Source organism: Lygodium microphyllum, chromosome 11 (genome assembly GCF_053477565.2).
Source record: "Lygodium microphyllum isolate KBCC chromosome 11, Lygodium_microphyllum_v1.1.10, whole genome shotgun sequence".
NCBI lineage: Eukaryota > Viridiplantae > Streptophyta > Polypodiopsida > Schizaeales > Lygodiaceae > Lygodium > Lygodium microphyllum.
The window spans coordinates 152,850,734-152,862,942 of record NC_141145.1 but is presented as its reverse complement, the minus strand read 5'-3'; the positions used below and the strand labels follow the sequence as shown (position 1 = coordinate 152,862,942).

The 12,209-nt window shown below is 43.0% G+C and overlaps 1 protein-coding gene across 3 annotated transcripts in view; it reads right to left on the bottom strand.

Moving 5' to 3' along the window:
• Positions 1-2,332: 2,332 nt before the first annotated feature.
• LOC148029540 (3-hydroxyisobutyryl-CoA hydrolase 1-like) overlaps positions 2,333-12,209 on the bottom strand; it is a 103,559-nt gene continuing 93,682 nt past the window's right edge. For all 3 annotated transcript variants that reach the window (XM_087688724.1, XM_087688725.1, XM_087688726.1), the window contains one exon: positions 2,333-2,900. In XM_087688724.1, coding sequence (XP_087544850.1) covers positions 2,766-2,900 — 135 coding nt within the window. In that variant the 3' untranslated portion in view covers positions 2,333-2,765. The remainder of the gene's footprint in view (positions 2,901-12,209) is intronic.

The following is a 12,209-nucleotide window of genomic DNA, read 5'->3' as shown; positions in this document are numbered from 1 at the left end:
AGAAAACTTCACTTCGATGCACTAGATAACCTGTGATAGACAGGTTGCTGCAACCAAAAATGTTAACTGATCTTCTACTGGTGCATCTACCCTAAACCCAACATGAGCCTATGACATCCTTTCCCACTCGTCTATCTACCAATTTCCATACGTTGTTCTTCTGTATTACATCCATTTCTACCTTCATGGCATCTAGCCAGTGTGAATGTACACAAGCTTCCTCATATCTCAAAGGATCTACGACATTCCTATTAAACAAAGCATAGTCAAGGGCATAATCTGCATTTGTCCCATGGTTTTGCTCCTCAATCCATTGTTGCTCTCCTCTTGTGCAGCCCTGCAATGGTTCTTGCTTGCTATCATAATGGTCTCGATGACCCATTTTAGCATTGGCTTTGAAGGTATATGAGTAGTATCACTCTCTCATGGGCACCTGCACATGTTCTTGCTCCTTGGTAATATCTTCAACAACTTCCCACTTTGGTTGCTTCATATGTCACCAAGTAAAGATCTTTTTAACACTGTTATAGAGCCTATAACCCTTGCCGTGCAGGAGACAGTCAACCATGATAGCACTCTTGGCATCAAGTTTCTTTCCAACTCTCGTCATCAAGTTCCTTTCATTTAGGACCAAGCAATGCACATAATCCTTACTCCCAAACACTTTAAAATATGATACCTCAAGCTTCTTTCATGTAACACCTCATAAGGTGTCTTGTACTTGAGAGCATGTATAGGACATCTATTTGTGATAAGAGCTGCTGTTACATTAGCTTCTGCCACAAATTGCCAGAGAGATGCAGTGCCTTGAGCATAATGTGAGCTGTCTCAACAAGTGCCATGTTCATCCCTCTGCTGCCTGCAATCCCAATTTATTGTGGGATATATGGCATAGTTGTCTCTATGTTTTATAGCTCTATCATGCAGAAAGTCTCTGCATGTCATTGGTGAGATATCCCCCCTCCCCTATTGATCTCAAGATCTTCAGATTAGCACTTGACTAATTCTCAACCACTCTTTTAACATTGCTAAACACATCTGATCAATGGTTAATCGGAAATACCTATGTGAACTATGAGCAATCACAAGGAAGTCAGAAAGAATTTTAAACCACCCATAGAGACCGCCCAACCACGTCTGTGGGCACCAACTATATGATTTTTCTCACATTAACAGTAGTGACTGGCTTTGTGAAATGAAATCGATGCATCTTGCCACTCACAGACTGTCCATGTAATGAAACAAATGTCCACTCAGTGTCACGTGCTTCATGGCACCACTGCCAATGTACCATGCACCCATTGCCTTAAATGCAAACATAGAGCATGTCTCGTCATCCTTTGATGCATTGGATTCATCAATCTTCCTAGTTTCCACGGCTCCATTACCATGTCCCTTCTCCTTTGCCTTATTCTTGCAATCTCTCTCCATGTGTCCATGCCTTTTGCAATGCAAGCATTTGCCCTCCTCGGAAAGCTTCTTACAGCATTAATTTGGCTTATGATATGACAGTGGTTACAATTACCCAAATTTATTACCATCCTTTGCAAGGCTCTAGCATTATAAGTCACCACTATGAGATGTATCACCCCTTTTAGGCTTATACCCCATACATGGGTTTCTTCCCTTTGCCTTTGTAGTGACTAGCATATGCTTGTGCAACTTGCCATGAGAGATGTCAACGTTTTTCATGGTTGCTCCTACAAGAGTAAGCCAACCATATGATCAAAGTTTGTTGCATCATTGTTGTCTGAGCTAGTGATCAAATTAATGGAAACAAAAGTAGAGTATGCTGGAGATATGTTATTGAGCATGGTTGAAATCAAAGTACAAAGATCAATGTCCTCTCCTAAAGAAGCCAACTGATTAACAAGATCTCTAATTTTTTATTAGATAGACAGTAATAAGTGTCCTCTTCTTATATGTGGGTATCCTGAAATAGTTTGTTCCTCAAGTACACGATCTTCACCTCATTCTTGATATGAAACATGCATGCCAAAAGCTTCATGCATTCATTGCGGTCTTGCAAGACCATATATGAGTAATGATATTCCTCTTGCAACATAATGTGATCACAGCTATAGTCTCACCATCATGTCTATCTCACTTTTTCTGCTCATCGGTGGCAGTTGTAGTAGATTGCGCTACAGTTGCAAAACCTCTCCCATCTGGTACTGTCAAGAAAACTACACCTGAACTTACCCAAGTTGCAAGCTTCCACAATTTCTTAGTAATTGTTTTATAAACTAGAGAGAAGAGCATAATCCAATATGGAGGGAGTAGAACCATATTAGAATTCAAAGATGACAGCGATGCCCAAAACATTGAAACTTTCCACTGGTTGATGAGAATATTTATAATAATGTGCCATTTAGTTTAGCGAATGTTTGCTTCAGTTAATTTTTTCAGAGCCACCGATGGGTAGGAACAATAAGGGCAAGCCTTTAGTAATGGTTGCACAATAAAATAAGACAACACAATAAGAAAGGCCACCTGAAAAAGTATGACGACTAGCGTCTGGCTTGTGCCATGAACCCTTGCATCTTTACCACAAGAATGGCAAACATAAGCTGGCTCATAGTATAGAGAGGAAGCCCATAGAAGCATAGATTCTACATATTATAATGCTATATACATCACCAACTTATCTGAACAATTTTGCCAAGAAGCTCCAAAATGTAATAACAATTAGCGCTCTACAATGTAATGGCAAATCACTGTGTCCACAAAGAATTACAATGGAATGCTACAGATGAGGTTGAGAATCAAAGCCTTGAGTAAACCGCTGCTTGTTGCCTATCTGAAGCAGGAAGCTCTAGCTCATCTGCAAGTTTCTCAAAGGGTGAGAAATAATGATCCACCATAGATGGGGTAACCGATGCAAGCGTTGGAGGGTCCCACTAGCACACACAAGAGTCACATATGAGTAAAGAGATGCACATAGAGTCACTTATGTAACCTATGTGAGAAATCTTGTAAGCAGACTATTAAGGTGTGTGCGTGCGTGTGCAAGCAGACTGTAACGGTGATAACTTGTGTGTGTGCGCGTGCATGTGTGTGTGTGTGTGTGTGTTAAAACCAAGCAGTTCATAGTAGAAAATATATAATTCATAGACATCATTCGATTGATTATGGCATGTCAGTTGACATGATACCCCACATAACAGCATTGTGACAGGAAAAGAATGCCATAATAGGCCATCAGCCACAATTGTGTGTGCGTGCACCTGTGTGCATGTGTGCTGTGTGTGTGTGTGTGTGTTTTAGGATACCTGTGCCATTATCAGAGCAGATTGAGAAGTACTGGTGTAAATCACTCAAGGAACTCAGGGATTATTGTAATGAATGCAAAGTGAATCATATTACTTAATTGACTTACCCAGCACAGATAATGTATTTTCTCTTATAGCTAGCACCTCAGAATGGTCACACAAATTTGGAGATCTAAGCCTTTCTCGGCAGAACATGCAGTTAGAGACTTGGATCAGGCCTCCAAGAGATCAATTCCTCCTTCAAAGAGGAGGCCGAGGAGGAGACATGGCCTTCTCTACACACACACACACACACACACACACACACACACACACACACACAGTTCTTTCAAGATGGTGTACTGGAGACATTGACAGCAAAGGCCCAGGCCCACGCAATAGAATCTTGTCAAAACTCTTGATCCTCTGTCAAGCGGACCCCATCTAGCTCCAACATGCATCTTGCACTCTTGTCCTTTTGTATTTGTTGAATCTGTTGTATCTGGTCTATGCACGATAGCCTAGAGCCACCCTGCATCTTGTAATCTTCTAATTTTTTTGTAGTTAATACAATTATATATTACAAAAAAAGGAGAACTGGCAGCACTCTAGAGGGAGGAGAGACATCCAGGATGTAGATAGGTAGTTGAGAGGATGCATGCTGCCAGAACCAAGATTGATGCCATGAAGGAAGCTAGATCGGAGTATAGATTACAAGCAAGGGCTTCCTTTTCGACTCAACCAGTTGACAGAGTTAATAGAGACTTCTTCCACATCACGGGGCCTAGACACTCTAGACCAATTGTGTGGAGACTCAGAAGAATCAATAAATCCATAGCAAGCAGACTGGGAACTCCACAAACAAGGCGAGGGCAGAAGAGGCACACCCTAAGGCAGGGTGGCAGTTGCCGCAGAGAAACAGGCTGTTCCTGCATGCCGCAGGACAGAGCACAGGCGGCCTGGAGACCACAGGCAGCCACGTGAACTCAAAAACTGATACGCAGGTTGGGGGGTAACACTGGGCACAAACGCAGCACAGCCTATGAGACACTTTGGATGTCAATATGGAATTGTAATGGAGCCCTACGCTTGGATGCTGGTTACTTTGAAGATAACTTCCAAAACATAGATATAGCAATGTACAAAGAAACACACCAATGTAGAGGTAGCTGATTACCAGACATGTGGGGATGCAGGTGGGAAAGTGCATTTCATCCAGCAGCTAGAAAACCAGGAAGCACTAGGGGTTTTGGAGGTGTGGCTCTACTACACCGGGAAGACCTCAAAGGGATAGTGCAAGTAATGAAGAGAGATGATGATGCAGGATACTTATGGATTAGGATACACACAGGAAGACCACATGATATATTCATTGCAATATGCTACTTTCCTCCTGCAAACTCTACCTATGCCACACAGGATGGATCTTCCTTTGATGTACTTTACAAGGATATCATGAGATATGCTAGCATTGGGGACATATTATTAATAGGAGATTTCAATGCATGCACCAGAGATAGACAAAGTGACTTTTATATGCATGATAATGCCATGTTCAAAGAGATAGACATAGATGAAATAGGCCTATGCATGAGAGCTTAGGATAAAGAAGTGAGTACCTATGGGACACACCTATTGGCTTTGGGGACTGCATATGGACTAGCCATCTTTAATGGCCTACCACAATGGCCAAGATCTGACAATTTGACATGTTGGAATCACAAAGGAGGGGGCAAGTACTGTGGACTACTTGACAGGCTCACCAGCATTGATACTAGACATCCAAAACTTTAAGGTATCTAAGAGAGCAATCAGCATAGCATTAAATCATGCTATTTCAACATTCATGCTCTCTTGTGGATATATGAAACATGAAACACCATACCTCCCTAAACTTCCCAAATACTACTTCGTAGAAGACACCTCACACATCTACAGTGATTCTTTGTAGACCAATTTACATACATTGGACTTGAGCAGATAGTTGGAAGAATGTACAAGGGATTTAGCAGAGGCCATACATGGATCAGCCATGTATGCTGATGAGTGTAGAGTCACCCGAGCTCGCTTACAGAGAGAAGTGGAGCTAGGCACTCAAACATAGTGTCAAGCAAAGGCGTTCTTCAAACACCTTGTGCAAAAGAAGAAACGAGACTACTTAGCGAAAGTAGAAGTAGAGATATATCAACTATTTTTGGGATAGGATAGCAAGAGTGCATGGACAACCCCCCATACAAATTACATCACCGGATGCTTGCTTTACCTGGAAAATAGTTAGGGATGCGATTTGTAGATTACAAAATGGGAGGGCATAGGATGAGGGTGGACTAGTGGTAGAGCATTTCTCACATGCTTGTGACATACTAGCACCCATACTAGCACATATGTTCAATAGAGCAATATGTGAAGGCTTCCTATGAGTTGGTTAGGGAATACTATAATTCTACTATTTAAGAGCGATGATCCCCTGATTCCTAGCAAGTACAGGACTATCATGATCGGTCATACTTTGGCCAAGATATACGGATCTATATTGGAGTATGAACTCAATGAGTGGGGTGAAATGCAAGGTATGAGAGGACAAAGACATGTAGGTTTTAGACAAGGATATACCGCGCTAGACTATATTCTCACACTTAGAGCCATTATTGAGGAGGGTTGAGCCTAAGACAAGAGGATCTATTGCTGCTTTGTAGACTTTCGCAAAGCTTTTGATACAGTGCCTCATATGCGCATCATGCAAAGATTGCAGGATATTGGAGTACCAAAGGTATACAATGGAGTATCTATGCATTATATGAGAAAATGACAGGTCATATATGGGCACTTGGGGGGACTATCAAAGCGGATTGACAATACCATAGGAGTGAAACAAGGATGCCCGCTTTCACCCACATTGTTTGGTCTATACATAGATGAAGTGTCTGATTGCGTTGACCGAGGAGGAGCCGGAGCTAGCCTAGTAGGGGTACTAAGACCAATATTATTGTATGCAAATGATATTGTTCTCATTTTAGATTCACTAGAGGGATTGCAGTGCCACCTAGATGCTTTGCACATCTTCTATAGAGATAGAGCCCTCACAGTGAACCTTGGAAAGACCAAAACCATGGTTTTCAATACTTCAGCAGCATGGATGACTAGATCTACGTACCAATTCACATTTGGAGGAGACATAGTGGAGCATGTGAGGGAATACACCTACTTGAGAGTCACCTTCTCTGGCCCACATTTTTCGTTGAGAGGGACATCAGAGGCACGTCTGACACGAGGATATGCAGCACTAGGGGCACTCAAGAGTCAATGTGCTCACATACAATTCCAGGAACCCCACACCAAACTATGGATGTTTGACACCCTAGTCACACCTACACTACTATATGGAGCAGAGGTATGGGACTGCAGCTTGTACCACAAGTGTCTTAGCCCACTCACTGATCAGACTGGAACAAGGAGGGATTATTATGATGGCTGGGATAGCATGGAAAAGCCATTGATCATGATGATAGCATGCATGATTAGGAGTAATCTCTCCATCCCACATCCCATTGTCATAGTAGACTCTTTAGGCCATTAACCTTTTGGCACAGATTATGGAGCCTTCCACGTCATAGATACTCCAAATTGGCACTAACTTCATCTAGACAACTAGCAGGAGGAGGTGAGAAGAACTCTTGGTTTTCATACATGGCTATTTGGATGAGCCTACATGGTTTGGATATTGACTACCTTCCACCTTTTGATTATAGCCTTGACTGCCCTACACTTTCTCTCAAATGATCAGAGCTATGATTCAAGTGATTAGAGCTAATTGTTGGGTATTTGACTCACGCCTCACTTACGCCTACGCTCATATGGGAGTATCAGTGATCAATAGGACACTGGGGCACTTTTTACTCTCGGTAGGAGAGGTTTTTTCCCCCAGACTTATAGTCTTATTGTCGTATGTGCTTATGTGCTTATGTTACACACTTATGAGCACTTAGTGTGTGTCGGGTGTGAACACCCCCTACAACCCTAAGGTTTAAGGGTTGTACTTTGTACTTTCTTATTACACTCTTTCAGTCTATTCTCTTGGGTGTCTTGCTTCACTCTGTCTCTCACTCTCACACTGTCTACTGAATCTCAGCTGCACCTCGATCCTTCCATCTCACATTTGGTATCAGAGCAGTCTTCAGTCTGCTGTCTGCAGCCCCTACCAGCTCTGCCCAGTCGAGCCGCAGCTCGTCTGCCCGCCAACAACGCCTGATCCTGTTTGTAAGCCCTCGTCAGTCTCGCCCTGTACCTGCGTGCTGCCGCAGCACCTGCAGGCACCGCCATCTCAGCTAAGCGCCACTCTCTAACCTACGCCCGCACAGCGTGCAGCTTCTCACGCTAGCGCACAACTCCAGATTATAGCGCGCATCTCTCCAGCTGCAGGTGCAGACGTCTCCAGCGCAACTTGTGGCACGCTGCCTGCCTGTGACACGTAAGTTGTCAGCACGGTCAATCGACAGCACCCGCTTGTCAGTTTGCCGCCAGTTGTAGACGTCACGACACACGCCCTGTCCGCCCGCTCTAGTCCACGTCAGCCACGGCCACCCGTTTCCTGCGCCATCTGTCTGAAGCGACGCCATTGCCATTACGCCTGTCTAGCACGTCAGCCTGCAGTCCACGTAAGGTACATTTTTTTAACAAAAATTTTTATTTTTAGTCCAGAACACAGTTCTGGAAGAGGAGGTTCCTACGCGGCAAGCACAGCACAGGATATAGGTGTGCGATAAATTTGATGCAAATTTCTGGACTGGATCATCAAAAATTTTGGGGCTTTTGTGTATTTTGAGGACAGTTGCATATGAACTGCTGATACAGTCACAAAAAGACTGTTTTGACAGACATTTTGGCAAAAATTTTGGGGATTTTGATATAACAATGTTGCTGAGCACTGTTTGCACCTTGGGAAGCGTGCATTAAAAGACAGTTTTTTTGACAGAATACGCCCTTGCACATTAATTGCAGAAGTGTGTTTGCTGCAATTTGCAGATTTCCAGTCCATACTGCTTTGACATTGCTCATTTGTCTTTGGAAATTTGTCATCATGGCAAATCAGGGAGGTGATGTCTTTACGTGTGTATCCAAGGAAGACAGATTGGATGGAAACAATTATTCGCTATGGTCATTCATGATGAAGAATGTATTAGTGGCCAAGAATTTATGGGATTATGTCAGTGGAGAGGAAACTCGACCGGGAGTTGTAGCTCCCGTTACTCCTCCTCCCTATGGCGCACGTGGACAACGGGGACCTCAACCCGCTCCACCTCAGCCACTTCCTCCAAGAACTGCAGCTCAAAAAGCTTAGGATACACATGATGCACAGGCCTTGTCGCTGATTGCTCTGGCAGTTCACCGATCCATCATCCCTCACATTCATTCGGCATCTTCTTCACGAGATGCATGGTTGACTTTGGAGCATATGTTTGCAGGAAAGAATGAGACTCGGATCTCTTTCTTGAAGAAAGAGTTGGAAACTTTGAAGATGCATGAGGGTGATTCTATGCAGGATCACTTAAATAAGATTCAGGACTTGAGGGAGCAGCTCATGAATGTAGATGAGTATTTTTCGGATGCACAGTTGATATCCACCACCTTGAATTCCTTACCTCCTTCGTACTTGTCTTTTCATACTGCATTGAACCTCACCATGAGGATTGCTGAGCACCCACTCACTTTTATTCACCTGGTTAGTTTGCTTCTAGAGTAGGAGCAAACAAGAAAAAATAGTGGTGTGGATGCTATAGTCTCTGAGCAGGCTTTTGTGGCAAGATAGAAAGGCAAAAACAGCAAGGTGAAAAATGCTCCACAGAGTTCTGGCACTTCTGGCACATCGCAAAATCAGACACAAGGGGAGACACAAGCAAAAAAAGGAAAATGTCACTATTGTAAGAAGCCCGGCCACTTTATCACTGAGTACAGGAAGCGTATTTCCAAAGAGGAGTCAGGAATGTCTGTTTCTACTACTCCTTCCACTACTAGTGAGTCTGCGTCCTTTGTTGTGGACAGGGACTATTGTTTTTACACTTGCAGTTATGACATCTCTTGGGCCGATAGAGCACTTAGCTCTACAGAGGATGCTGACACTTGGTTCTTTGACAGTGGTGCATCTAGACATATTACATCTCGCAGAGATTTGTTTGCTTCAGTTAGTGCACCTCCCGTTGGAAAATCGGTACAGTGTACCAATAATGCATCATACCCTGTTCATGGTATTGGGGAGATTCAGTTCACAGCCATTGATGGCTCTATTCTCCGCCTGCAGAATGCTTTGTTTGTGCCTGGAATCAAGAAGAATTTACTTTCTATTTCTTCTTTGGCACGTTGTGGTTTGCAGGTCACATTTGATGATGACCGTTGCATGGTTAGAGATAAAGAATGCATGACTTTGGTCTTGACAAGATCTTTGTGTCATGGTTTATATGAGTTGGATGCTCTTTCAGTAGATCAGTCGGTATACTTGACATCCACTCTTACTCCTGCTATGATACAGGCGGAGTTATGGCATGCTCGTTTGGGTCATGTAAACTTTGGCAACTTGATGCTTTTGCAGCGTACTCAGATGCTGGATGGCTTACCTCTCTTGGAGAGACCTCCTGAGCACTTATGCGAGGCATGCATTTTAGGGAAAATGCATCGTTTCTCATTTCCTCGTGATGTTGCTTTTAGAGCAACAACCAGATTGCAGTTGGTGCATTCAGATGTTTGTGGGCCTATGCAAACCATGTCATTGTGCGGTGGTTATTATTTTGTGACATTCATTGATGACTTTACACGTTTTTGCTGGGTCTACTGTTTGAAAAAGAAGTCAGAAGTGTATGATGCATTTTTGGCTTTCAGTGCACTTGTTGAAAATCAATCTGGATGCAAGATTAAGACTCTCCGTTCGGACCGAGGGGGGGAATACATGTCCTCTATGCTGAATTCCTTTTTGCAGCAGAAGGGAATAGTCCATCAGTATACTACTGCCTATACTCCACAGCAGAATGGGGTAGCAGAGAGGAAGAATCGGTCACTCATGGAGATGGCCAGATGTATGCTAAAGGCAAAGAGCTTGCCTCATAGTTTTTGGATGGAAGCAGTCATGTGTGCTTGCCATATTTTGAACAGATGCCCTACCAAAGCCTTGAAGACCATTACACCTTTTGAGGCTTGGAATAGCCGTAAACCTTCTGTTGGCCACTTCCGTACCTTTGGATGTCTTGCCTATGCCCATATTCCATAGGTACTTAGAAAAAAGTTGGACAACAAGGCTGTTAAGTGCATTTTTATGGGATATAGCAATGAGAGCAAAGGCTACAGACTCTATGATCCCGTTACAAAAAAGGTTTTTGTCAGCAGGGATGTTGTTTTTGATGAAAAATCAGAATTATCCTTGGCTGGTTTGGACACATATCAGGTTGCCCGTGATGTTTTTGAAGGGCTGTTGCCCATTACTTTTGGTGATTCAGCTGGAGCTTCAGAAAATGAACCTAATGTTCAGCCAGCTGCTCCTATGGAAAGTGCAGAAATTCAGCCATTGGCTGATCGGAATATTCAGCATCATGCTCAAACTGAAATTCAGCAAGAGCTTGCACACAGTCAGGATGCTAGACAGTTACCTAGATGGTATTTGCAGACTATGCAAGATAGTCCTTTGGCTGGTCGTACTAGAAGGCAAACTCATTTGCATGATTCAGCACATACCATGGAGTTTATTATGGCAGCAAGTACTTTTGATAATGAAGAGCCTGAATGTTATGAGGATGCACAATAAAATGTGCATTGGATGGCAGCTATGCAAGCTGAATTAGATTCTATTACTAAGAATCAAACTTGGGATTTGGTGTCCTTGCCATTTGGGAAGAAAGCCATTGGAACGAAATGGGTCTACAAACTAAAAAGGAAAGCAGATGGATCCATTGATAAATACAAAGCACAGCTTGTAGCTAAAGGCTACGCACAGAAAAAGGACATTGATTATGAGGAGACATTTGCTCCTACTTCCCGTATGACGACCATCAGGTCTATGATTGCTTTGGCTACACATTATGGTTGGACAGTGCATCAGCTAGATATCAAGACTGCATTTTTACATGGGGAACTTCAGGAGGAAGTTTATGTACAGCAGCCCATTAGTTTTGCAGTTGAAGGCTCAAAACATTCGGCATGCAAGCTTAAAAAGGCACTATATGGTTTGAAACAAGCTCCTAGAGCTTGGTATGCAAAAATAGATGCTTTCTTGCTTGGTCAGGGGTTTTTAAACAGCTCATCTGAGTCTACCCTTTACGTATGTAAAAAAGGGGGATCTATGCTGATTATATGTCTTTATGTTGATGACCTTTTGCTCACTGGAACACATGCCGATCAGATTTCAGCAGCCAAACAAAATTTGCAGCAAACTTTTGACATGTCTGACTTGGGAGTTTTGCATTACTACTTGGGCATCCAGTTCATACATAATGCTTGAGGTATTGGGCTATCACAGTCAAGGCATATTGGGCAGCTTCTTGAGAAGTTTGGCTTACACGATTGCAAGCCAGTTTGTACTTCCATGGAACCTGGACTGAAACTGTCATTACATGATGACAGTGATTTGTTTGATATACATACATATACTCCTGCAGTTGGATGTCTTATCTATCTATGCAACACTAGGCCGGACATACAGTTTGCAATTTCAGCTTTTAGCAAGTATATACATCAGCCACGTATGTCACATTGGCAAGCTGTCAAGCGTGTTTTTCGCTACTTGCAGGGTACTTGATCTCTTGGGTTGCTTTATGCCAAGGGGGGACCACTGCAGTTACATTCTTATAGTGATTCTGATTGGGCTGGTGATTATGATACACGTCACTCCACTAGTGGCAATTGTTTCTTTCTTGGCTCTTCTTGCATTTCTTGGCTTAGCAAGAAACAATCCACTGTTGCCACATCTCATGTGAAGCT